The 27,687-nt window shown below is 41.0% G+C and overlaps 1 protein-coding gene and 1 long non-coding RNA gene across 9 annotated transcripts in view; one reads left to right on the top strand and one right to left on the bottom strand.

Moving 5' to 3' along the window:
- Positions 1-27,687, bottom strand: part of LOC144327234 (uncharacterized) — a 59,276-nt gene that overhangs the window by 14,384 nt on the left and 17,205 nt on the right. The gene's annotated exons all lie outside the window — the stretch shown is intronic.
- LTBP1 (latent transforming growth factor beta binding protein 1) overlaps positions 1-27,687 on the top strand; it is a 185,948-nt gene that overhangs the window by 154,622 nt on the left and 3,639 nt on the right. For all 8 annotated transcript variants that reach the window (XM_028724280.2, XM_028724279.2, XM_077925685.1 and 5 more), the window contains 6 exons: positions 1,615-1,797; positions 2,788-2,874; positions 6,719-6,847; positions 10,522-10,662; positions 11,532-11,702; positions 24,116-24,241. In XM_028724280.2, the coding sequence (XP_028580113.2) occupies positions 1,615-1,797; positions 2,788-2,874; positions 6,719-6,847; positions 10,522-10,662; positions 11,532-11,702; positions 24,116-24,241 (837 nt within the window). The remainder of the gene's footprint in view (positions 1-1,614; positions 1,798-2,787; positions 2,875-6,718; positions 6,848-10,521; positions 10,663-11,531; positions 11,703-24,115; positions 24,242-27,687) is intronic.

The raw sequence follows: 27,687 nt of genomic DNA, 5'->3' as shown, positions 1-27,687 counted from the left end.
CACACTTCTTCAGAAAACTTATACCAATATGCACACAAATGCTTATACCAAGAACAAACTTAGTTGGTCTCTAAGGTGCTGCTGGACAATTTTTTATATATATTTCATCTGATTAAATAAGTGGGATCTGGCCCACGGAAGGTTGTATCCCAATAAATTTGTTAGGTGCCCCTAGACCCTGTTGATTTTGCAACAAGGAGTTTGTTTCTCATTCCTCTTGGGCTGGTTTTTGGCTCTTCTTTCCTTGGAAACTGTTGTGGTTTAAAGAGTGGGAAGGAAGGGTTTGGATAGTTTTTTGCTCTTCAAGATTCTGGCTCTAGTTCACCTCAACATATGGCCTACGTCCAATGAAAATGTGTACTATGGTGACTAAGGTACTGAGCCTCCTCTCACCTTGGGAGAACCAATTTACTTCAGCTAGATTTCTGTGACACATGATAGTCTTCGTTTGGTTCTTATTGGGCTGAGGAATACCACAAAAACCACTGTACTTCATGAAATTCAGCACATTATAGAAAACTGTAATTATCTGATGAGGAGAGACCACAGACTAGACTAACAAAGATAAAATAGCACTCAGCTGGGTGTTTCCCCATAGCACACATTGACCTTGGCAAAATATCAAAGAGAAAGCAGTGTGTTGGTGTGCTAAATTTGAATAGCTCTGTATGACAGTTTGTTTGTGTCCTCTGACGCAAGCATGCATTCTTCTGAAGAGAGAAAAGAAAAATGTTAAGTGTTTGGTAACAACTGCATTGCATGTTAATATATATATCCTGCTTAAACAACTATTTTATTCATCATAATTTGAGCATCATATTTTGAGCACAATAAGGCAGATTACAATTTAAGGCAATAAATTTCTAATTGCACCTCTCCTCAATCTGGACATGGCTTAACGCCTTCATGTGGGTATCTTATAATTTACAACTATGAGGAACTTTTGCTCTGTGTTATTCAGATTAACATGCTTAACAATTCTCACTAAAAAGCAAATAAGCAATATAAAGAAGTAAGGTGTGTGTACAAGCTTCTAGGAAAAATTGGGTCAGTAAGCTTCCAATATGTGGGTTCAATGGTGTTTAATGGCCTAACGGCAAAATGGTATAATCTTATCTGTTGTATCTTTTCTTATTAAGGATAGTATGTCAGCAATGTATTATAAGGACTGGGGACATGAATATTCTTGCATCAAATCCCATGGACATTAATTAGAGACGTTTAAGGGCATAACTGTGACATTTCTCTGTCTGTATAATCACAGCACCAGCATTAGCCACAGTTCTCTCTAACCAGGGTTTCCTCTTCGTCACGATTTGAAATCAGGCAATGTAGTCATTTTGCATATCCTGATTAATAAGGAACCTGGTTAGCATCTGCTGAGTGTGACTAATGTAAATGCAGATGTAGCCACAAATAAGGCTCGCAGGAAAAAAATCAGAGAGGAAATTCACACAAAGAAATGGGAGGGACTGGGGTGAGAGAGTACAATCCCACAGCCTGGAGAGCCCATGGAAACCACCAAATATTACATGATAGGCAACAAGACTATATAATTTATTTCTGAACTTGCTTTTGCTGTATGACATTGTATCTTTCACTTTTTGTGTTTAGATTTACCAGTAGATACAAAAGAAATGGCAGATGAAAAGAAGGAATGCTACTACAATCTAAATGATGCAAATTTTTGCGATAATGTACTAACATCCAATGTTACGAAACAAGAATGCTGCTGTACTTTGGGTGCCGGCTGGGGTGATAACTGTGAAATATTCCCATGTCCTGTGCTTGGAAGCCGTAAGTGATCATTTCCCATTCACTGGTAGTTGCTATTCATAACACCATAATGTGGATCAGTAGCTTTTGCCTGTTTGACAATGCAATCCTATGCATGTTTATTCAGAAGTAAATCCCACTGTTTTAAGTGGGGCTTTCTCCCAAGTAAATGGGAGAACTGCAATCTTAGACTGTAATCCTTTATACAAGCCATGTTGGACTTAATCCTCATTGGATTCTTTGGCACTTTTGAATAAGTTAAGCATAGAGTTGAGCTATTAGTTATAAAGGAGTGTGTTCTGCTTTCCTATTTCATTTGGCATCAAATAATATGTCTACAGTGGATTCATTCAGTTCCTTTGTACAGTAAGCCCGCAATTTATGCAGGGGTTATATTCCAAGGATCGCGCCTAAAGCCAAAATTGTGTATAGTCAGAACACATTGAATTCAATGGTGGGTGGGATTGCCAAAATCATTTTTCCCAGCACTCCACCCCGTTTCTGTCCCCCCTTTTTTTGCCATGCATGTTAAGCTGAATGTGCACAAATTAGATGCTCATCAATTGCAGGTTTACTGTATTACACAGGGCGTTAAAGTTTCCTATTAGATTTCTTTGCTTCAGTGATCACTTATCTGGACATCAATAATCAGGATTTCTACTCAAGATATGCTTTAAGTTCCATGGTTTATCATTATATTTATATGATGCCTCTTGTTTATTTGGGCCACCACTTTTTAGCCAACAGAATCACAAAAATTCTGCATGCATCTTTTAAAAAGAATATTTTCATAGTTGCTCTGGAACATTTACCAGTCTTATGAGCCATGGCCATAGCTGAATATCATTGTCCATTTTTTTTCTAGAAATGTGTAATATGAGAAAGGAAAACTTATAAAATGAGAAATCATGCATTAGAATCATGCTGTTTTAAGATATTGCATCTGTTGTCTTTCACACTGTGATGCGTGAATACATTTCTAATTGGATTCTTGGTTTATCTTCCTGCTAGCTGAGTTTACTGAACTGTGCCCTGAAGGGAAAGGATACATACCCTCTGAAGAGTCATCTTACGGAGCTGTTACACAGGACTACAAAGGTCAGCTCCAGTTATACAGATTTCAATTATGTATCAGTGTTTCAGCATTCCTAAAAGATACCAGGGCTCATTTAAAGTCTGTTTTGGTGTAGCGGTCTGCCAAATGTTTATGAGGTTTGTTTGTTTGATTTTACGAAAAATTGCTCCTTTGGGTGGGGATAGGTGGAAATGCCTACAACCAATTTCTACATTGCACTTTGTCACTTCTATTTATGACCATTGCTTCCTTTCGCTGCTGCAAATTCATTTTGTATTTGAAAGGGTTTCTTCACTGTGTGGTACCAGCTGGCTAGGGATCAGACAGGGAGCCCAATGCCATCATGGTTGTCATATAGCCAGTCAGATTGGGCTGCTGGTGGACAATTGAAGCCTTTCTGTTTCCTTCTTCCTGAATGGGAAGGGCTGTGCCCTCAGTAGGTAGAGCGCATGCTTTGCATTCAAAAGATCCAGGGTTCAATCCCCAGCATATCCAGGAAGAGATGGGAGAGACCCCTGTCTGAAAACCTAGAGAGCTACTGCAAGTCAGTGTAGATGATACTGAGACAGATGGTTCAGTTGTTCTGGCTTGGTATAAGGCAGCTTCCTCATCTGAACCTTAAATAACTTTTCAAAAATACTTTGAAAAGAGCATATACGGGGGGGGGGGAGGCTTGACCTCTGACTTTAATGAGATTTAGGAGTGGGCTTGCAAAGATGCAAATGATGCGCAAACAGCAGCTGAAAGCTATGTGTTAGGCTACAGTTCCTATGAAAGTCAGTGGGCGTTGGACCTTGCTATAGATGACTTGTAGGTTAACAAATGTTCTGGCATCCTCAGGCTTCCTCAAACTCGGCCCTCCAGATGTTTTGAGACTACAGTTCCCATCATCCCTGACCACTGGTCCTGCTAGCTAGGGATCATGGGAGTTGTAGGCCAAAAACATCTGGAGGGCCGAGTTTGAGGAAGCCTGTCCTAAACTGTAACAGTACAATCCTGTGCATGACTACTTGGAAGTAAGTCCCTTTGATTTCAATGAGATCTACCTCTAGATAAGTGTTTTTAGGATTGCAGTCTAAGTCTGTAGTCTAGTACACACTTACCTGGAGTAAGTCTCATAGAATTCAAGGAAACTGAACTCCTTGTTCCATGGAATAGGTGATTACACTTATAGCAGCAACCTATTCATGTCTAGTCAGAAGTATCTGCCTGCAACTCCCATATAATAAGACTAAAAGGTTTGTGATAGCATGTGATGTGGTGCTGGTTTGGTGCTGCTGAAAATTTATTTTAAATTCTGATGATATGAACAGGCCAACCTTCCACTGCTCCAGCTGGAACCAGTTGGACTGTTTAATCAGGTCATCCAGAAATTCCATTCCCGTTTTCCTTTTTGTTTTCACCTGCATTTCTTTATTAGCATGAGTATCTTTGGTGCTCTTTAGAATTCTCCATTTCCCCTTTCAGCTATATCATTCAATTTCCAACTAGCCTGGATGTGCTATCCTTCAGATATATGTTCTTTTTTTAAAGTCCTTATTTTGGTAGTATGGGTGTCAAGTTTTCATATAATTTCTTTTCTTTAAAAGCTGCTCCATTTCTGGAAGAGTGGCTGCAAAAATATTTGTATAGCCAATTCATCCTTTCTGGATCAGTCAGTATTTTAGGATTTTTACCTTTTAGAGCTGTTCAGCAGATACAAAACATTCCTTTCTTGGCATAACATCTATTGTTGCCATGATATAAATGGAGAACAATTCCATTCAGGGCAATGGGCTCACACCTGAGTGATTTGACCCAGTTTGTATTTGCCTTGAGTGACCCTAGCCTGATTTTGAGGAAATAGTGCAATAAATACATGGGGAAAGAAACAAGGCTAGGAAAAGAAATAAATTCCAAATCCAGCAAAAAAATGGATATGAAATAATTCATAAAACTAAAGTTTTATGTGCCAAAAGTATATTTTTCTAAAAAATGTGATTTAAACCACTAATATTCATTTTGCATGCTGTCTGCTAAGTATGAGCTTTCTTTTGTGCAGGGCATTTCAGCTGCAGAGCAATTTTCTCTTAAGTTTGTGGAAATGTCTGTCTGTCAGTTTAAGTTATGTCAAAAAGCCCCCAGATACCAGAGTGATAAGTACCTTCAGAACTCTGTGCAGCAAAATTTATAGTTATGCCTGTGTGGAGGAAGCCACCATCGCTGGAATCTCCAGAGCAGGCGCCAAAAACAAATCGTTAATTCTCAGCAGGATTTTAAATCAGACACAACACAGGAGCAAGAAAAAGGGGCACAAAATCAGGGTGTTCCCTTAGCCAACATAAGCAGAGAGCATGAAAGTAGTTACTGAGGGTGAAGGTATGGTGAAGTACTTGACAAAGGCAGCCCTCCTTAGAGCACTAACTTCAGAGAAGTCACATTGGCAACAATGCTCTTGAAAAGCAGCTCATGGATCACAACTCTGATCACACATGGAAATAAGATTGTGTGTGCAGTCTCAATGTTACAGTTAAAGCAGAGCACGCTCAGACTAGTTAAGTGTGATTAGTGTATACTTGCTAAATAAATAGCAATGTGCCTGCATTGTATGAAAAGATGTACGTATGCTGATGGCAGCCACAGTTTTACATTAGCCCAAGCCATGAGCACTAACCGGGGGGGAAATCTGTTGTATCACTGATGCTAAACATTCTCTCAATATTTGGCACAAACTTATACAACTGGGTGCACCTATAGCTGCAACTGTAAATCTGAAAATACACAAAAGATCAGGAAATGGTTATTGCATGATAAAGTGAAGGCACAGTTATTGTTGTTGTTAAAACTTGAAATCTGAAGGCAATTCACAATATATCAAAATATTGTGTAGTTCCATACAGGCTTCAGCACTGTTCTGAAATTCAAGCCATGTTTACCAAAGATAGATAGATGATAGATAGATAGATGATAGATAGATGATAGATAGATAGATGATAGATAGATAGAGATAGATAGATAGATAGATAGATAGATAGATAGATAGATAGATAGATAGATAGATAGATAGATGATAGATAGATAGATAGATAGATATAGATAGATAGATAGATAGATAGATAGATAGATAGATAGATAGATAGATGATAGATAGATAAATAGATAGATGATATATCACATGCTTGAGTAAGCACCAAAGCTACCCCTTCTGTAGAGCCATCTGAATTGGAGCTGCTTATGATTTAACAGTTCATAGTCATAAGTTAGCTGTTAAATGTATTTCCTGTGTACCCTCTCAATGGGCTTAAAATACACAGTCTGCTCATCTGTGAGGGTGCCTGTTTTTGAGTCCTTTTCCCTTGACTGCCCCTTCCATGCCTGCTCCACTAAGTCTGCCTGGCATTCAAGCATGGGATGTGATGTTAAAATAGGGTCTATGCACGTAGATTCCAGGGGCAGGATTGTGCAATGCCACACCCAGATTGTGTGTAAACTTTCTAGTGAATTGGGCAAGAGTTCAGGTACTGTTCCAAATCTTCCTCTGGAATGATCTATTGTAGCTCATGATTTTCTTTTTAACAATGCGGCTTACCCTGACTAGTTAGTAATAGTTCAAAGAGGGATTATGCCTTCCAGATTGTTTCTTTTCCTTGAAGAAAATGCAGTTTATCCCAGCAGTAGCTTTATTAAAAGTACTTTACTCCCTGCTACACCTCTAGTTAAATATTTTGGCTGATAAATGGTAGAATCAAATGATAGAATCAAAGTTTTCTCAATTCTTTTTGTTCCTCTGTCTGTGCATATCCTGGCAAGAAGGACTAAAAATTCATATTCAACTGAAATGGCCATGATGGACTTCCAACTATTCATGCCATTATCATTTTTCCACAGATGCTGATGAATGTCAGCTCTTTGGGCAAGAAATATGTAAGAACGGCTTCTGTTTAAACACACAGCCAGGCTATGAATGTTACTGCAAACAAGGCACATACTATGATCCTGTAAAACTCCAGTGCTTTGGTAAGTATACAAACTGTTACCATGTCCCCTTACTCTTTACATTTGCCAACCAGCACTGGGGAATGAGATTTTAATTCTTGCTTGCTCTTACAAATTATTCACACATGAAAGCTGGCTGATTATTTTCTCCATGTAATCCTTCGAAGCAGTGCCTGAGTACTTTGCGTATTGGGCTGTATATGACTAGGAGCAATTTGCTTGATTGCAGTGGCTGGAAGGAATGTAGTCGTGGTTGCAGAAATTGCTCTGGCTTCATATCTGGGTGCAATCCAGTTCACATTGATGTTTCTCATTTAGATGTTTCTCCTCTCTCCAATTGTTTGTTTCTTTATTTTCATATAGTGCCACTAGTGTTTGCATCACTTTATGGTGTCTGCCCCAAAAAGCATACAAGCTAAAATTTGATACAGAAGAAAAGGGGGGAAAGTGGAATCAGGAGCAAAGAGCAAAACAATGTGTGATTGCTTCAGTTGCAAGTTTAGCAGGGTGAAATACACTGTGACATACAGTAGGAACTAGCAAGTTGTGTCTTGTTTTTGTTGTTGTTGTTTTGTCGTTCAGTCGTGTCCGACTCTTCGTGACCCCATGGACCAGAGCACGCCAGGCACTCCTGTCTTCCACTGCCTCCCGCAGTTTGGTCAGACTCATGCTGGTAGCTTCGAGAACATTGTCCAACCATCTCGTCCTCTGTCGTCCCCTTCTCCTTGTGCCCTCCATATTTCCCAACATCAGGGTCTTTTCCAGGGAGTCTTCTCTTCTCATGAGGTGGCCAAAGTATTGGAGCCTCAGCTTCAGGATCTGTCCTTCCTATGAGCACTCAGGGATAATTTCCTTCAGAATGGATAGGTTTGATCTTCTTGCAGTCCATGGGACTCTCAAGAGTCTCCTCCAGCACCATAATTCAAAAGCATCAATTCTTCGGCGGTCAGCCTTCTTTATGGACCAGCTCTCACTTCCATACATCACTACTGGGAAAACCATAGCTTTAATTATACGGACCTTTGTTGGCAAGGTTGTGTCATAGGCTTCATGGAGAAGGTAAATTTTGAGGAGGGCTTTGATTGGGGGGCTTCATGGAAAAGGTAAAGTTTAAGGAGGGATTTGGAGGCAGTAAAAAGGTGGTGGCATGTCAGTGTACTGGAAGGCAGTTCCAAGCATGCAGTGCAGAAAGCAGGGACTTATAACCCATTTCCTCTCAGCAGCTCCCAAAGAAATTCCTTTTATTTTGTTAATACATTTATAACCCCACCTTTCTACCATCACAGAATCAAAAGTGGTGCCCATGTAGTTCCGTAGCAGTCACCCATCCAAGCACTGACCAGACCCAAACCTGCATAGCTTCACCTAGGCGGTGGTTTCATGTGCCTTCAGGTATTACCCTGCGAAAAACAACTGTAGCAAATTCATTAATAAACTAGAACACAATTTAAAGCTCAATGTATGTATTCGCAACTACTCCCTGCCTCCCAGGCATGTCTATTTCCCATGGTGTAGATCTCCCCTCCCCTTAGGTTGCTTCTCAGCAGCTGCCAGGTAGTGAGTTTCCCTGCCATTGACTATCATATATCCACAGTCTGAAATGCAACAGTGGCATGTGGCCTTACTTCGGTAGGTTTCTCGCTGAGCCTTCTCTACACAGAGCAGAGTTCTGGAATACTGTGCCAGAAGATGCAGTGTTCGCCACTAACATAGGCTTTTTTAAAGGGTTGGACAAATCTGTGGAGGAGAGGTCTATCACTGGCTGCTAGTCATAGTTGCTATATGCTACCTGGACGTTCAGAAAGAATATATCTCATGAGTACCAGTTGTTGGGAAAGGACATCAGGGGTAGAACTGGTGCCATCATGTGCTGCATGTAAACTTCCAAGTGGGATCTGCTGGCCACTCTGAGAAACAGAATGCTGTTCTGTTCCATCACAACTCATCTTACATTCTTAGCAGTGGTAGCTAGTGCCCACTGGAGCTGGTAGGGGAGAAGGCAAAGAGCCGGAGCCCATGAATTCTTCCCATCCTCCTCCCTGCTTAGTTCTACAAGAGCAACCCCGAGACTAAGAAGGAGGCAGGAGACATTCAGTGCTACCCTAAGAAGGCAGGCGGTGGCTGATGAAGCTGGCAGGGCAGGGTCCTATTTGCCCTGATGGACCAGCCACCATTGGTTCTTAGGAAACACACAGGTCTTGTAGAGATGAGGCAGAATTTCTTGGAATACATTTTCATCATCAGGACATTTATGAGATTTTTTCTTTCTTTCACCCACTTAAAAGAAAAAGGCCACTTGCAGAATTTTCTCCAAATATTCTTCATTGTTTTATTTCTTTATTTGTGGGTTGGGGGGGCACCATTTCACCCCTGCAATGCCCCAGGAAGACCCTAGGTCCAGGACACTGTGAAATATGCAAAATGTGACTATGTTGCCAGCACAATTGTTGCTTCTACGACTTCCAGCAATTGTTTGTTTGTTTGTTTGTTTATACCACCCTTAGGACAAACAAATGAAGGTCTGCTACTGCTCATGGTGAGCATCACCCTTGAGAAGCTTTTAGGGGATTTCTCCTGCCCCTGGAAAAAAATAATGATGGAATCCTTCTCCCAATCCCCATGCCAAAGTTTTTCTGGCCACAAACAGAGTAGATATTTTTGGCAGGCCATTTGTGCACAGCTCTAAAATCTTGGCAAGAGTGCCAAGAAACTGGCAGAGTTTGAAGCAAGTTGCTAATCCTTTGGGAACTCAGCATATCCTTAGTTTCTAACTGGTTTTACATGGACATTATTCTACCTATCTGTACATCTCTACAAGAGCTATGTATAGCCTAGCCCTCTGTTCTTTATACATGAGGACATTATTGGACTCATCTCTGGCAAATGTTTTTTGGTTTGTTTGGGTTTTTTTTGTTGTGTTTTTTTTTAAAGATCAGGTTGAGGAAATAGGTATTTTTAAAGCACAGTTATTCTCCCCCCACAAAAAAACACACACACCCCACCAGTAGCTGATATGCAATATGGAATAGTAATTCACACTCTTGATGATCATAAATGTTCTTCCAGTCTACTGAACTGCCTACTAATTCACTTTTGCCATTTGACTAAAAATTATTCCTAGTCACGACCTTCACTTTAGCAGTTTAAACAGAAAACCATTCTGTGTGGAATAATGTAATGAAAGGAAACCACAGTAAGAGACTCAATCACCTTGGGCCCAAAGAACTTTACTTTCCTGATGTAAAGCCATTTATATTTCCTTTAAAGTTGCTTCTCTGTAAAATGAGTAGACAGGGGTTGAGCTGAGAAATAGCAAGTCGGTTTCTGTATTTTTGCAAAGATTGGGCAGCTTTTGATACACTGTGGTGAGAAGCCTCTTGTTGTCTACAAAAAGAACGTGGGTGGAGTTTGTCCAAAACCTGCTTGCCAATAGATCACAGCAACACAATCTATTGTGTTCAGCAGCTTTCTAGCCTGTGCATGATTAGTGCATGAAGAAGACAAGGAAGATGTTATCTGTTTCATAGTTCCTTCCTTTGGGCTCTTGCCAATCCTGATTTAGATATATGTTAAATTTAAGAGAGAGTGCACTGCAGAATCAGTTATTTTCCACAATGAAAATGCTTTATTTCCTAAGCCGGATTGCAAGACACTGATAATTTGTTTGCTATGTTCTTCATTTTCATTTTTAAAAGATACGGATGAATGTCAAGACCCCAACAGTTGCATTGATGGCCAGTGCGTCAACACTGAAGGATCTTACAGCTGTTTCTGTACACACCCAATGGTTCTGGATTCCACAGAAAAGCGATGCATCAGACCGGCAGAGTCTAGTGGTATGCCTTATTGCATGCATTGCAAGTGAAGAGGTTCAAGAACAAGTAAAAACCACAATCAGGCAGGATTGAATAGGGTTATCTTTAAACTGTTCCACTGATTCCTTTCTAGAAAATTATTATTATTATTATTATTATTATTATTATTATTATACCCCGCCCATCTGGCTGGGTTTCCCCAGCCACTCTGGGCGGCTTCCAACAAAACACTAAAATACAATAACCTATTAAACATTAAAAGCTTCCCTAAACAGGGCTGCCTTCAGATGTCTTCTAAAAGTTTGGTAGTTATTTTTCTCTTTGACATCTGGTGGGAGGGCGTTCCACAGGGCGGGTGCCACTACCGAGAAGGCCCTCTGCCTGGTTCCCTGTAACTTGGCTTCTCGCAGCGAGGGAACCGCCAGAAGGCCCTCGGCGCTGGACCTCAGTGTCCAGGCAGAGGTTTGGTTTGGTTCATGTCCTCCAAGCTTTTCTGATCATGAGGAAGAGCCCAAGCTATGGCTCCTCTCTACACTAGCATTAGCCCTTTTGGTTTCTTGTTTAAAACGGGGTTAAGCTTGGCATGAGGTGGAGCTTTAGCACAGGCTCCTCCTCTATGGTCTGCTGGGTAGATTTCACTGGAAGCATCTGGAATTGGCCAGTGTCTGAGACAGGATTTAGGATAGAACAGTCACTTGTGTTCTGAACTGATTTAAATTACAATGTTAGCAGGGGTGGGGGGGTTGCACAACATTAGAAAAATGATCTCTTTATTTTCAGGAAAATGGAGCTCTTGCAATGTAAGTCTTGAACATGGTGGGCTGCACTGATTTTTCTTTTAACACAGTGCAGGCGTCGTACTGATCACGTTTCTCTGCCTTCTGCTTCAGAACAAACTGAAGAAACGGATGTCTACCAGGATCTTTGCTGGCAACATCTGAGTGATGATTTTGTTTGTAGCCGGCCTCTTGTTGGAAAGCAAACCACTTACACAGAGTGCTGTTGTTTATACGGAGAGGCGTGGGGCATGCAGTGTGCCCTGTGCCCCATGAAGGACTCAGGTAAGGCATCTCCTAGTGACCTGAGGAATTTTTCATGACAAATCATTCACAGAAACTGTATATTCCCTCTTTGGATCTGCCCACTTCACTGCAGGAAGGACAGGGACACGAGGTAACATTGGTGTGTCTGGCGCTGCACCCTTTCCACACTTTGTGCCCCACACATTCTTTGAACCTGTGAAAACTGCTATGGAGGTCTCTTCCAGGCAATCTGTTTCATGAGCATTCAGCCTAATTTGTTTGTGTAGAGGTTAGATGATGTTGGCTGTTTAATGCATGTTCACTCTGATTTGTTTAGACTAGACAATTGACTGCATTCACACCAGGCATTTAAAGCACATCCCTTCTTCCCCCCCCTCCAAAAATCATGTGAACTGTAGTTGGTCCGGGGTGCTGGGAATTGTGGCTCTGTGAGGGGTAAACTCCAGTTCCCAGGATTCTCTAGGGGGTGCTTTATATGTGCTTTGAATGTATGGTGCCTATGCAGCCGATGTTGCATCAAAGCAGGCATTATCCCACACTTTTCTGTCCGTTTAATTTTCACTTTCCTCATTGGAAAGTCTGGTCTTTTGGGGGAAGTGGGTTTGTTTCGCAAGAACTCCAAATCATCTTTAATTGCACAGCCAGAACTTGCCAGGGTGTGACTGACCCCCCCCCCAAAAAAAAAGTAACAGTCTGGAAGTGCACTGAGTCACTTTGCGTCTTATGGAACCCAAGCCAACGTGAGTTTATATGATTCATTTCAATAGGGTACCATTCCTTCAGCGTTCTGTAAAGTTACTCATTTCTGTCTCGTGCTAAAACTTTAATAAATCCATGGGAAATCCTTCAACTGAAAATGAATGATGCATTTTCTGTAATAGTATGTCAGTTTTACCATATCAGGCTGCATTTAAAAACATGACTAACCCACAGGAGAGTGGTGGGGAACTGTCACCTTGTGGGTGGTAATATTTTCTCATATAATAAATTTTATAAACTGCTTTGAGTTGTGACAACAAATCCATAGAGACTTACAACATGGTGATTGATTCTAGTGGTGTGAATATGTGAACTCACCTAACGTGGTGGTGGTTGCCAATATTTTAGCTTCTGAGAGGGAGGAGTAAAGGCAGTATATGTAATAAAGCACATTCTCCAACACTAAATAACATAATGGTGGGATAATACAGAGATGTATAGTGATATTTTCTAAAGTGGAGGTAGTCAACATGGTGCCTACCAGATGTTGGTGGACTGCAGTTTCCATCCCCCCTGACTACTGACCATGCTGGATGGGACTGATTGGAGTGGGAGTCAAACAACATACTGTGAGCCACAAGTTCCCCATCCCTATCCTAGGGAATAAGCCCCATTGAACTCTGTGGGATTTAATTCTGAGTAAGCCTGCATAGGGTTGGAATGCTAAAGCCAGATCTGTGCAAGACATTTTTGTCCTTGGTAATATTTTCCCCTGATATTTTCTTGAAATATTAAGAAATCTTTGTGCTAGCCCATTTCTTTACAAAGAATGCTGCTGCATTGTTGGCATAACATCATACTTTTAAGAGAGTGTTGCAAATATTTGGCTAATACGTGGCTAACCTTTCAGTAATTTAAATAACCCCTCTGAAATCCATCTTCTGCAAACTGCCCATCGAGTTAAAACAGCAAATGTATACTGAATTTGTTTCCTGCTTTCCCTGAGTGGCTCCTTAATGAAGAGTTTAAGGGAAGGAAGTTGTTTTCCATGGCAGATCAGATGAATAGCTATTGTATGCCCTCCAGAGCTTCGGCATGTTATATAATTATTCAATTTCCTGCTTCTAATTGTCTCTGTTGTGCGTAGGTGCCCTTATTCATAGCATTCACTGAGATCTTTAATTTAAGACTCTCATATGGAAGACGGATGTAGCCATCGTGGTACCCCGAGATGTTTGTTTGACTCCATCTCCCATCAGCTTCAGCCAGCATGGCAAATGGTTAAGGCTGATGGGAGTGTTAATCTAACAGCATCTGAAGGGCACAATATTGACTTCTCCTGATCTAGAGAGTCTCAGACATCTGCACTATTTTAAGCTGATTTGTCCTTTAAAACAAAAATTTAAAAAAACCCACATTCCAGCAACTTTTCTCCCCACAATCCAGCAAGCTGTGTTTTCAGTTTCACTGAGTGTTGCCAGGATGGGCCAGGTGGGAGGTGGAAATGGGGTGTTATAAAAATCCAAACAGGAATATGGTGCATGCGTGGCTTCTGGTTTTGATACTGCGGCTGGCTAGAAGATTTTGAAACATTTTCCTAATAAAAACTCCGTATTTAATGCAACAAAACATTTTCCATTGGAAAGAATTCCTTCATGACCTTTTATGAGTTTTACATTTTTGATTGATTATTTAGATTCTATTGTCAAAACTCAGCTTCGGGCATCACTTGCCAGCTACCACATCACAGTGTTTGAAATCAAGCAAAGCTGAGGTTGTTTATTGGAAGTCACTTGAATTTCCAGCGATGAGCGGATTCTGTGTAAATCAGACGTCTTAATAATGAACTGTAAAAAACACACACACAAAAACCACCTCTCTTTCATTTCATCTCAAGCAGGACAGCTGGTATTTTCTGTAAATTTGTGTCAGTTAAAGTAGATGGTGGTATTTTTTATTTTAGAAAGGAACATTGTTTTCCAGGACTGATTCTTGTATCAAAAAGCACGTTAATGCATCGTTGTTGTAGCCTATTGTTGTTGTTGTTGTTGTTATTTATTCAATTTATATATCAGCCCCACATATAATGCATTACAGTAGTTCATGCAAGAGAGTATGGAGAGCTGAGACCAGGCTCTCCTGCTCCAGGAAAAGCCTTAGCTAGTTCATCAGCCTAACATGGGCATAAGCTCTCCTAGCCACAGAAGGCTCTAGTGATGACTTGAAATCCCAGAGTACTCCCACACTTCAGAGGGAATGCAACTCCTCCCAGTGAAAATTGTACATCTGATGAATGGATATGGGAGCCACCCACCCACAACACTTCCATCTTATCAGAATTCAGCCTTATTTTATTGACCTTCATCCAGACACCACTGCTTTCGGACGACTGCCCAGCACTTTCAGAGCCTCCCCTTATTCTGATGGAATGGAGATAGAGCTGAGTGTTAACAACACATTGGGGATACCATGCTCCAAATCCCTGGATGATGGCTCCCAATGGTTTCATATAGATGCTAAATAGCATAGGAGACAGAATGGACCCCACAGCCCCAAAGCCATGGAGATGAGCAGTGATCTCCTTGTATTCCTGTAATGCAGCACCTCCAACTCCCACCTGCTTGAGCTGTTCCTTAAAAAGAAATGTCAGGCAATCTAGCAAAATCATAACTGAGTGTAGGGCAGTATATAAATTCAAATCATCATCATCATCATTGACAACCTGTATCTGGAGAGACGCAGGGGGAGTGCTGCCCTGTTACTTCTAATTGACTTCCATAAGTGGCTGAATGAAAGAACAAGTGGGACAAAAGTCACACATCATTTTTAAAACGAGGGCTGCATTTGCATATGGTGCTAAGCAAATGTAGGAAAGTGCTGGCTCCCAAGGTGGTGATCACAGCCACTTTGCTCTTCCTTGGTTCTTTTAACTCAGTGTGGCCCAGCAGCTAAGCCAAAGTTTGGCTTAGCATGCCATCCAAACCCAGGATCATGGAGCACTCTCCTCCTTAATCATGAACTGCAGCCAATATTTGTTTTTTTGGCAACAGGTCACTGTTAAGGAGGGTTCAGATGATACACTAAGCCAAATCTTAGCTGGTGCACTGCACTGAACTAAAATAACCCAGGACATTTAGCTTTGGGAGATGTTTTGCCGCCACAAGGCCACATGGTACCACAGATCCTGTATTCCTTCCCTAGCTGTCCTGGTTTGCTGGCACAGGGGTGGGATGTTACATTGGCACATAGGATCTGTGGATTACACTTCAAAATTTTATATAAGTCATATGTGGTGTTTATGGATAGATAAATAGAACAAACACAACTTGCCCCAATTTCGATTGTGAACTACAAGTGGATGCTAAGCAATTAACGTTCTTGTTTCATTTTTGGGCGCCTGTAGTTTTCCATATTTGATTCAGAATGCAGTACAGTGGAATGCAGGGGCTCAGTAGGTAATTAGCTCATATATCTTCAGTCTACACCTTAAAAACATTTACCATTTTGGGGAAATTTCCCAAGAAAACCAGAACTGAATTGTGTATGAAAGAATCATTTGCCCTTCAAGGTTTAGTGTTTAAGAACATAAGAAGTGATTATGTTGGCTCAGGAGGAAACTTTCACACCTCTCAACCAGTAGGTCATAGGTTCAAGTCCTGTCTGGGAAAACTGGACTTACGCCATATTACAATCTTAGATTTATATATTGATGGGGCCTGATTTACTACTGGAACTTCATGTTTATTTCCATAAATATATTGAACATATGGTTACAGAAAACAGGGGAAACAGAGTATTTAGATTATTATGCTGTACTTGTAGCAACACATTTCTGTTTTTAACAAAGAACATGCTGTTTTCTGTTTCTGTGCTATGCAGTTGGTTTTTAAATCAGAATTTTCTTGTACTCAGAGATGCAAGTGATGCACATTTAAAAATCCACATTGCGACTCTGAGTAAGGTTACTATTGTCTGTCTTTTTCCAAAATAGTTAGAATAACCTACTTTTGAAGCTGGCTTCAAATTTTTGTGTGCATTTCATTCTGGGGATATTTTGACAGTCTGTATTTTAAAGTTGTAGCAGTGAAAAACAAATCAATAACCTGAAGAAAAGAATTTCTGAAACTCTACAATTCTATGAAAATATTATCAGGGTGATTGATTTATGTGGGGATGAAGAGAAGGTAAAACTCCCAGCAATCATAAAAGAGATGGGGGGGGTGTTTCTGATTCATATTAAGACAAAACATACATTCACATAGTGAGTGAGAGGTTGGCAGATGATTTAAACCATATAAATAATTGGAATGAGAGGTGCCATCTGACACACTTCTGAAACTGCAACCTCATGCCAGTGCTGTAGGCTGAAATGCTGGCACAAAATACTCAGGGTTAGGTTTCAAGTCTTCCTTCTAACCCAGACTCACAAGATATATCCAAACCTCCAAAAGATTATTAGTCATGGCTATCACATTCAACTAACAATGATCAAAATATGGACATGATTTTTCCACAGCATATGACGCATACTTCCTTAACTGTGAAGATGCCATAATTCCACAAGAGTGCAGAATGAGCTAGAGGTACAAAATGCAGCTTTTTTAGAATATCACCTTTTATTTTAAATAATAATAATTATAACATCTCAATCTTACAGCATGTCTGCTTAGAGATAAGTAGGATTGAATTCAATGGAGCTTAATCCCAGGTCTGTAGGGTTAGGATTATTATAGCCTTCATCTCTAGTGAGTAGGGCTTTGCTTATATAGTTATTTAAATATTTATATAATGCAATGTCGTTGTAGCTATACAAAAGTTAGAACAACAATGAAAACATCAATAAAGTATTGGGGGGGATACAACTATAAATACTGGGTGGTTTAAAGAAAATTCACATTTCAAAGGCCTGTCAACAGAACACCGTTTTTAGGCGATGACTACAAGGACGCAGGTGGCGCTGTGGGTTAAACCACAGAGCCTAGAGCTTGCTGATCAGAAGGTTGGCGGTTCGAATCCCCGCGACGGGGTGAGCTCCCGTTGCTCGGTCCCTGCTGCTGCCAACCTAGCAGTTTGAAAGCACGTCAAAGTGCAAGTAGATAAATACCTTCCAGCGGGAAGGTAAACGGCATTTCCGTGCGCTGCTCTGGTTCGCCAGAAGCGGATTAGTCATGCTGTACGCCGGCTCCCTTGGCCAATAAAGCGAGATGAGTGCCACAGGATTGAATTCAACGGAGTCGGGCACGACTGGACCTAATGGTCAGGGGCCCCTTTACCTTTAGCTTTACCTTTACCTTTACAAGAATGCTAGGATGATTCCTGCAAAGAGTTGCACAGATCAAGACCAGCTACACTAAAAGCTCGGTCCATAGCAAAGGCCCCATCAGAGGATCTCAGAGATCAAAGTGGGACACAGTGGGCCCAAATTGTTTAAGGCTTTGTGAATTAACACAATAACTTTGAATCTGGCCCAGTAACGAATTGACAACCTGTTTTGCTTTGTGGCTGCAAAGATTACAATCCTTACAGCAGAAAAGGTAACTTTAAAAGGGTATGGGCAATGCCTGCTGAAATCACAGAAGCCAGAGCCCATGGTGGCAGGCCTGTGTCTTAAACTTGGATTGTTGTGAAATGCCTATGAAGTGGCAGATGATACATGAGAAATAGGTGGGAAGAGACTGTTGGAGCTGCCCACCATCCATACGTTCAGTTCTGCTTCTCTCTCCTGCTGTCCCCCCCCCCCCCCCCAGTGTGACTGTGAAATTGGAAGTTGAGACAGTTCCTTGCATAGAGAGGGAGACTGAGTGGGAATATATTGCACAATCAGTTCCTAGGAGGTAGCGATTGGGTTCCAGCCTTCATCAAATGAGAAATTTCTCTGTGGCTGTGTGGTTTGAGAGACTGTCTCTCAGCAGCATCTGCAAATTGGGTATGGTTAAGTGTGTAGGTCTTTGGTCTCTTCAGCAGAATCAAGTCACAAATTTCAAAAAAATAAAGAAGAGGGGAAGGGAAGGTGGAATTCTTTCTTTAGAACAGGGAAAGTTCCAGCTTCTGTGTCAGAAGCTGTGCATGTTTCATACTTTTGGGTTTTCATGAGAGCAAACTAGTTCCTTAAGGACCCCAAAAAGCAAGTGGGAGAGCAATCCTAAGCATGTTTACTCAGAAGTAAATTCCCTCCCTGAGTTTAATGGGGCATATTATCTAGTTAGTATGTTTAGCATTCATTAAGGCAGTTAAAACTGGGTTATTAAGGAATAGTTTTAAAAATATTTAAAACCAGGGATTTTCTGCAAAGATAGCTACTGATTTTATACAGTAAAAAGCCTTCTCACCAGAGAGATCTGGCTGAAAATGCATTTATTTCAACAGCTTTCCTAGCTACAATTATAACATGTTTCTCCAAGGCACGAGCTATGTTTTTCCAGAGTAGCGTTGATGCAAATAACATTTTAACAATCAGGTTTTTGTTAGCAAATGACTGGGGGAAATTGATTAAATTATGATTGGAGCAATTTCTCACTGCAGGTTAATAATAATAATAATACCGCTAAATATTTCCAGCAGCTCTGCAAGAGTTTCCTCCCCTTCTCTCCCCACACCATCCTCTCCCTTTTCTGTTTCATTGTTCAAGTTTCAGGAGGGACTAGCCAGCGCTGCTGACATCAGATTCCATCTCTTCCTGGATTCCGTTGTCACCAAGTGAAACAAAAGCAGGTGGTGCTTGGAAAAGGGAATCATAGATGCCTGAAGCCATTTGTCACTCTGACAGGGTTTATTTGCATCGCGTACAATGTGTCACTAAATCTGCTGGGCAATAAATATGGTTGTAGCTTTCCAGAATGCTGTATAAAATGATATACTAGATTAGCAGGCCTCTAGCACACTGCACAATGTAATTACCTTGATCCTCAACACATTTATTTTGACTTATTTCCAAGTAAGCATGCTTAAGATCGTAGGCCTGTCACATTCCGCACCAGCTGTGAAACCACATGGGCAACTAGAACTAAGCCAAGTAAAAGTGTCTGTGCACTTGGTTGTTTGATTGTGTTTGCTGTGGGCACACCAGTGTTTCCTGCCATATTGTATTTTGAGAGCCGGAAGAATGAAATGCCCCTTTGGTGGAAACACCATCTTTGATCAGATTTTGGGATCCTCGTTCGAAGCATGAATAACACTCTCAATTTGGAGGCTGCGTGCTTCCTCTTTTCTTTTCTGGACTGCACATTTGACCAGTTCCTTTTGAAAATGGGTGTGTGTGTGTGTGTGTGTGTGTGTGCAAGAACTGCATTTTGTCACATTGGATCCAATCAAGAATACGCTGGGGCTGGTGGATGGCACATCTGGCCAGCACCAGCTTGGCAAAAGTTGACTGGGAGGAAAACTTTGCTTAAGGTTTTAGCTGTATTTGCTGACTAAAAGTTCCAAGCCGGATTTCTCTCCCACAGTCTCCTGCCTCTCAGAACTCCTAGATCAGATCCTCTCTGAGATTAGTAGCTGTATTTCCTAGGGATGGGCAACACTGTCCGTTGTGGTTTATCTCAGTCTCTTGTTTTTCCAATCGTAAGTTCAGTTCTCCACATTTCCACATCAGTTTGTAATTTTTTTGTCATGTCCTCATGAAAATTCATCAGCATTTTAGTGTGAATTTCTTGTAGTGTACAGTACATATTTTTCCTACGTGATTTTGCCTGATGTACACAAATTTACAGATCTCCTCCTAATACAATAATGTGTTTTTGTATGTTCTTTTCAGTAACATATGAGTTTTTATGCAAATTTACCTTTAGTATCTGTATTTTCAAATATATTACTTGGCTAGAGAGCTGTGCTACAAAATCTGGAGGGTGAGGATTTTGATGGATGGCTGCATTTCAGTTCCCATATTGTCTCAGCAAGTGCAAATTATGTAGGTTCACCTTTCAAAGCAGACAGAATAAAATTTTACCCAATGTTTCCCTCACAGCCTCTAAAGCTGCTTGTCACAGTTCCTTAGCCAGGGCAGACAAATTCCATGTCACTATCACAGAAGCATAAACTAGGGAAGAATCATGTTTCCCCTGGTACAAACAGTTAATGTTTGCATAGTACAGAAACTTGATAACTCTTCACCATAGGCTTGTAGGAAGGTTGTGAGCTCTAAACAACAAAGATATATACAATTATTGGTAGGGGGAAATACATCCAGTAGAGTCACTCTAAGGCTGACAGTTTAAAAGGTAAGAAGTTAGTAACATAAACTTGTGTCCTCCAAAATAAATTGTGTATATTATGGAGCTGGAATAAGAAGCAAGCCTTTAAAAATAAGGGATTACCTTAAAATATCATGTAACACCTTGACATCATCTTAAATCTGGGGAAAGAAAAATGCTTATGGACGCGGGTGGCACTGTGGTCTAAACCACTGAGCCTAGGGCTTGCCAATCAGAAGGTCGGCGGTTCGAATCCCAGCGACAGGATGAGCTCCCGTTGCTCGGTCCCTGCTCCTGCCAACCTAGCAGTTTGAAAGCACGTCAAAGTGCACGTAGATAAATAGGTACCGCTCCGGTGGGAAGGTAAACGGTGTTTCCGTGGACTGCTCTGGTTCACCAGAAGTGGCTTAGTCATGCTGGCCACATGACCCGGAAGCTGTACGGCTTCTCCCTCGGCCAGTAAAGCAAGATGAGTGCCGCAACCCCAGAGTCATCCGCAACTAGACCTAACGGTCAGGGGTCCCTTTACCTTTTATGCTTGTTTACTTTAAAACTATTACCTACCTAGTTCAGTATGGTTTACCCCACCCCCAGATGTCCTTTTAACTGAACCAAAAGGGTGTTTTCACAAGTAATGCTAAATATTACCTTTTAGACTATTGACTATTCTCTATGATGAAAAGTAGAGAGTGCATTTTAAGCAGCATAGAATTTAGATTGGAATTTCAAGTGCAGGACTAACAAAAGGCAACAAAAGAACTCTGGTCCAGCATCCTGTTACTACAGTAGCCAACCAGATGCCTATGAGAAGCTTGCTAGCAAAGCCTGAGCACAACAGGATCTTCCCCCTCCTGCAGCTTCTAGCAACTGGTCTTCAGAAGCATACAGCCTCCAACTGTGGAGGTCTGAATTTGAATTCCTTATGAAATGGGCAAAGCCAGGCAGGTCAGATGTTCCAGACCGCTGCTTGAGGGAGGGAAAGCAGCAAAAGAAGGAAACTGTTATTCCCACCTCAATCAGTGTTGAAATGTTTATATTCCATTAATTTTATTGGGATTATCCATTGCTTACATCACCGGATCGCATGTTCTTTCGGTCAGTAAGAAAACAGCAACAACAGCAAAATCAATCATGATTTGACCAGCCCCTGAGAAAGATGCAGACCAGTTGTGCAAACAGAAAATGATGCGGAGGGGAAACTCTTGTTTCACTGAAAATTATGCACATTTCAAGGAACATCGATTCATCATAGGAAAGTACCAGTGTACTTGTCTCCTTTAGAACCAGAAATTATGAAATCATTTGTACTTGGCTTTCATGCATATACTTTCCTTCCAGCTTTCCTCTTTCACTGGCTGTCCTTACACTCAACAGTTATTTTTTTATATATGTAATTCTCTTGGTAAAAGTGTTTCATGCAAAAAAAATATGTTTGGTTTATTAATATAGTGTTGGCATGATCATGCATGCATAACTAGTATAAAATAATGTGTAGAAAAACTCTTCAAGATACCTTAAGTACTAACCCACATAGTTAGCACATAATGCCAAACCAAGTTTTGGTGTTGCAGGAACAAACTCAGTGTTTGCGCACTTCTCCATTACCCCCTTGTTTCACATACTACAGTGGTACCTCGGGTTAAGTACTTAATTCGTTCTGGAGGTCCGTTCTGAACATGAAACTGTTCTTAACCTGAGGTACCACTTTAGCTAATGGGGCCTCCTGCTGCTGCTGCACCGCCAGAGCACGATTTCTGTTCTCATCCTGAAGCAAAGTTCTTAAGCTGAGGTACTATTTCTGGGTTAGCGGAGTCTGTAACCTGAAGTGTATGTAACCCAAGGTACCACTGTACACTTCATTACAAACTGACTTTCGGGTTTGGTGGGTGTGCGTCAGTAAACAAGGGGAATTAAGACTAAGAGAGCTGAGTGGGGGGTGCTCGTGTAATCTCACTGTATACAAGTTGTACAAGTGACAATAAAGTATTTCAATTTCAATTAGTTTCTTTCTGGTTAGTGGAAAAGCATAAGTTGCAATGACATTTGAACCAGCAAACTATGTTTTCCATGTGCCCTGCAAACCAGGATTGCAAATCAGTGTTCCTGGTCCAGATGTAGTAGCACACAATGGTTTGCTACAAACCAGCACACATAAACGCACACACACACACTAAGTGCAAGAGGGAACATGCAAACCCTGGGTTTATTCCCATAACAACAAACCATGGTTTGGCGTTTCATGTGTTCCGATCCATTCTAATGTATTTCTATATTGTTAATATATTCATTGTGGGAGACAGCAGAAGTAGGAGGCATAAAACAATGTTTCTCTGAACTTTGGTTAGGTATAAAGGTTCTTCTTCCAATGCAAGGCAACATTTGGACTATAATTGCTAGCATTTATAGCATTTACAATTGCTATAATTGCTAACATTTATCCAGCATGTTCAAGTGTTCAAAGCATGCCACATATTAGTGTAGCAACCATTCCAACAATTCTTAAGTCAGTTTTAGAACCCCAGTTTTGGACATTGCATGGCTTGTCTAAGGCCACCCACCTGTTAAAAGCATAACAGAAAGAAGATTTGAAGAATGAACTTGGTGGCTCACAGCTTAGTGTCTTGGTGACTGCAATACACTAGCTCCTTCCATGAAAAATGCAGGGCCATTCTCAGAACTGCACCAGCAATGTATATTACTTGTGCTTCACTTCTGATTGCCTAATCCTATGACTTAAAAGGAGCTGCACAAGGACAACAGCCTCATCATGTGTGAGGAGCTACTAAGGATCCCAAGACCACCAGTGTACCTGCTTTTATTTTTAATAAAGAGGTTTACCTGACAAGTAGTTTCCAGAACCTTGATCATCCTGATTGCCCTTCTCCTCCAGCTTATCCTTCTTAAATTGTGGTACCCAGAATTGGACACAGTATTCCAAGTGTGGTCTGACCAAGGCAGAATAGAGTGGTACTATTACTTCCCTTGATCAGGACCCTATACTTCTGTTGATGCAGCCTAGAATAGCATTAGCTTTTTTTGCTGCTGCATTACACTGTTGACTCATGTTAAGCTTGTGATCCACCATTTGCTTAGTAGAAAATCCTATTAGGCTGCAGTGAAGCTTTAAGTCATGTTTTGTACCACCCTGGCTTGGCCCCTCTCATTTTGAAATTCTTGATCTAGTAACAAAGATAGCAACCCTTTGCCAGCAATCTGGCTTTCGCCTTTCATGGGCCTCCAATCCCCAGTTTATGAAACAGAACAAGCCGGCCAGAATTAAGCAAGGTTCAGATGAGGTGACCAGAATGCCCTTTCTTGGCCTTGGAACTACTGAACAATGACACTGCTCATGATCGCTAAAGTTGAGTCATGGCTGCATTACTTTTGAGCAATCTTAATCTTCCAGGAAAGAAAGCAATATGTGGGCAACAGACTTTGGCTTTTCCAATTAAGTGTTATACACTAGCAAGAGAAAGAAGCATGGGGTATCTTCATTAGGAATGCATTCCATTATAACTCCTGTTCTGCTTTGCTCACTTCCAGATGATTATGCCCAATTGTGCAACATTCCAGTGCCAGGATCTCGGAGGCCGTACGGGCAAGATGCATTGACTGACTTTGAGGAGGAACAGTATACTCCGGAAACTGATCCATACTTTGTGGAAGACCGTAAGCAACCTTTGCTCCCCAAAACTAAAAATTAGTAGCTTGGGTTCCTCCTGCTTATTCAGTAAATAAAGACAATGGTAATGCTAATAAACTTCTGTGTAGGTTTGAATGAGAAGCATAGAGGATGGAGCCCACTCCTTTAAATCTCTGTGGTTTGAAGGATAAAGGTAGGCAGGTTGCCCAAAAGCCCTTTGTAAACATCCCTGCAGGAGGATATTTACAAAGGGCTCTTTCAAAGCCCCGTGCTTCACTTTGAAGTTTTGACAATCAGGGCTTTGAAGGGAAGCATCACAGGACATCACAATGAAATCAGGTGTTTGACAAGAGAGCCCCACACACCTGTCAACCTTTGCCCACCAGGGATGGAGGAGATAAAGATCTGTTCCTCCAGCCAACCAGGTTTCCCCACCCTGGTGTAAGGGGAGGGGGAAGGAATTAGGGATGCGGGTAGCGCTGTGGGTTAAACTACAGAGCCTAGGGCTTGCCAATCAGAAGGTCAGAGGTTCGAATCCCCGCAATGGGGTGAGCTCCCGTTGTTTGGTCCCTGCTCCTGCCCACCTAGCAGTTTGAAAGCACGTCAAAGTGCAAGTAGATAAATAGGTACCGCTCCAGCAGGAAGGTAAACGGCATTTCCGTGTGCTGCTCTGGTTCACTAGATGTGGCTTAGTCATGCTGGCCACATAACCCAGAAGCTGTACGCCGGCTCCCTTGGCCAACAAAGCGAGATGAGTGCCGCAACCCCAGAGTCGGTCACAAATGGACCTAACGGTCAGGGGTCTCTTTACCTTTACCTAAGCTGGCAGAGTCAGGGGCCGGGGGGGGGATTGGCAAGCAAAGCAGAGTGGAGTGAGCAGGGGTAGCAGACTCAGTAAAATATATTTGGGCTCCAAGGATCCTTATTCTTTATCGTTCCTCTGAGTAGATAGCACGTGGCATGGTTCCTACTTGATCCTCGGGAGTCTGTCAACGCAGGCCTTCCGAGACGCAGTCCCTGTATGTGCACGCTGCGAATGTTCAGTATCATGTGTGAATTAAGCAGTGATTAATAAAGTGGCTATTCCAGCTGTGTTGTGCTTATCACTTCCCAGTTTCATTTGGTCTCTTTCCTGATAGTGTTTGGTTAAAATATATTGTATATCAAAAAGAGAAACAAAATAAAAATAAATAACTCAAAGCAAGGCAAGAAAGTAGCAAAAGTGTTTCATATATTTCATTCCCTTCAGCAGAGGCCAGCCTAATGATTTCATCTCTGCTGAATGCTGAACAAACTCAGTTGACTTATGCAAAGTTGTATAAGGTCCAGCCATTTCCATTTCGTATGACTTTAATTAAACAGAGCAGCTCTCTGAGCTGAACTATAGCTAAATGGTAACATTGTTTCTAAAAATTGCAAAACAGTGTGTACTGGAAACCATGGGAAGAAATGATGGCATAGTCACAGGGGCAAAAGGGGAAATGTTGGGCAACCCCCCCCCCCCCCGTTATCTGCTGGTATTAGGTTGCTGTGTAAGTTGTAATGCTTTCCTTTAAGGTTTCCATTTGGATTGTGGGTTCATCTCAGTGTGTTAACCTCTGGATGGCATAGATCAGTGTTTCAACACAGGTTCCAGATTCAACCACTGCCACCTCTATTTTTTTAATCAGTAATAGGGATGAGGAAACAGACCCTTGCTTGAGACCCCAGAAGACCACTCCCAGTTGGAATGGGTAGCCATGGGCTAGATAAACCCATAGCTCACCCTGAAGAGGGCAACTTCATACAGCCAAGGCACAAATGAATATGAATGGGTCTTTCTTCAGTTAAACAATAAGATCTTTGTTTAAAAGGGGAGGACTTCTGCATGCATTGTATATATTTTTTTTACATTTATTTATTTATAGCATTTTTATTTTGCCATTCAACCAAAAAACCCGATTCTCTTTTTTTTTTTTCAAATATATTTTTATTGATATACAGAAGAAAAAAAAAAGTAAAAGTAAAAAAGAATAAAAAGAAAAAAGGAAAAAATAAGATTTTTCTCATAAATTTTCCATTCATCATTTTCGAATTACATATTCAGTTTTACGGAACTCCCCTCAACTCGTCTGGAATCTTCCGTAATTCTTTTCTTAAGTACACATTTCTTAGTTTTCCTATCACCCTTCAATATCAATTAAGTCCTCATATTATCTTCTTGTGATATTCATTTTTTTTTCACAAAGCCTCTTTAAAACACACTAGCGTTGTATTCTCCTCACATACAGTTTTCAAATACTCTCTAAATTTTCCCCAATCCTCTACGAACTTATGATCTTTTTGAAATCTAATTTTTCCAGTTAGTTTGTCCATTTCCGAGTATTCAGTCAATTTTATTCTCCAGTCTTCCAAAGTCGGTATTTGTTCTTGCTTCCACCGTTGAGCTATCAACATCCTCGCTGCCGTTATAGCATATTGAAAGAGCTTAAAATCTTTTCTGTTTATCTCCTTTTTAGTTATGCCTAGTAGAAAGGTCTCTGGTCTCTTTATAAAACTATATCTTAACATTTTTTTTAACTCATTATATATTTTTTCCCAAAAACCTTTTACTATTTTGCATTCCCACCACATATGCATAAACGTACCCTCTCTCTCTCTACATCTCCAGCATTTATTACAGATCTTATACATCTTTGCCAGCTTAACCGGCGTTAGATACCATCTATATACCATTTTCATGGTATTTTCTTTTAGTGTAATACATGCTGTGTATCTCAGATTTTCGTTCCATATCTTATACCACTCTTCCAACTCTATGTTGTGTCCCAAGTCTCTAGCCCAATGGATCATTACCTCCTTCACTTCCTCGTCCATCGTGTGCCATTCTAATAACATTTTATACATTTTGGATATAATTTTGTAATCGTTGTTAACCACCTCTGTTTGAAACTTCGACTCTCTTTCGCTATATCCGTTTTCCTTCAGCTCTTTTTTAAACATATTCGAAATCTGATGGTAGTGTAGCCAATCGTATACATGTTCTTTTATCTGCTCATATGGCTTTATTCTCCAATTCTCCCCATCCTTCATTACTAATTCTCCGTATGTAATCCAATTGCTTCTCATATTAATTTTCTTTACTCCTATCGCCTCTAATGGGGATAGCTCAAAAAAAACCTCTGGTTTCACCTCAGATCGTATAAATCTTTCGCCTTTTTTTTTTTTTTTTTTTTTACAAAAAACCCGATTCTCAAAGCAGCCTACATGCAATCAATTAAAGTAATTGTTTCATCCAAGGCACCATTTCTGAAAGTTCTCATGATGACCAGCTGGGATGGAAGCTGTTCAGGGGCAGGAAGAGCCCTGTGGAACTAGTGGAGCTAATGGCCTCCTCACAGTTGAGAGAGGGAGGACCTCATGGAGAGAGTCCTTCAGCAGGAATGGATGATTAGCTTTACCCAGTGGTAGTTCCTAAAGTAAAGATGGGCTG

Source organism: Podarcis muralis, chromosome 3 (genome assembly GCF_964188315.1).
Source record: "Podarcis muralis chromosome 3, rPodMur119.hap1.1, whole genome shotgun sequence".
Classification (NCBI taxonomy): Eukaryota; Metazoa; Chordata; class Lepidosauria; order Squamata; family Lacertidae; genus Podarcis; species Podarcis muralis.
This window is presented reverse-complemented; position numbering and strand designations above follow the sequence as displayed.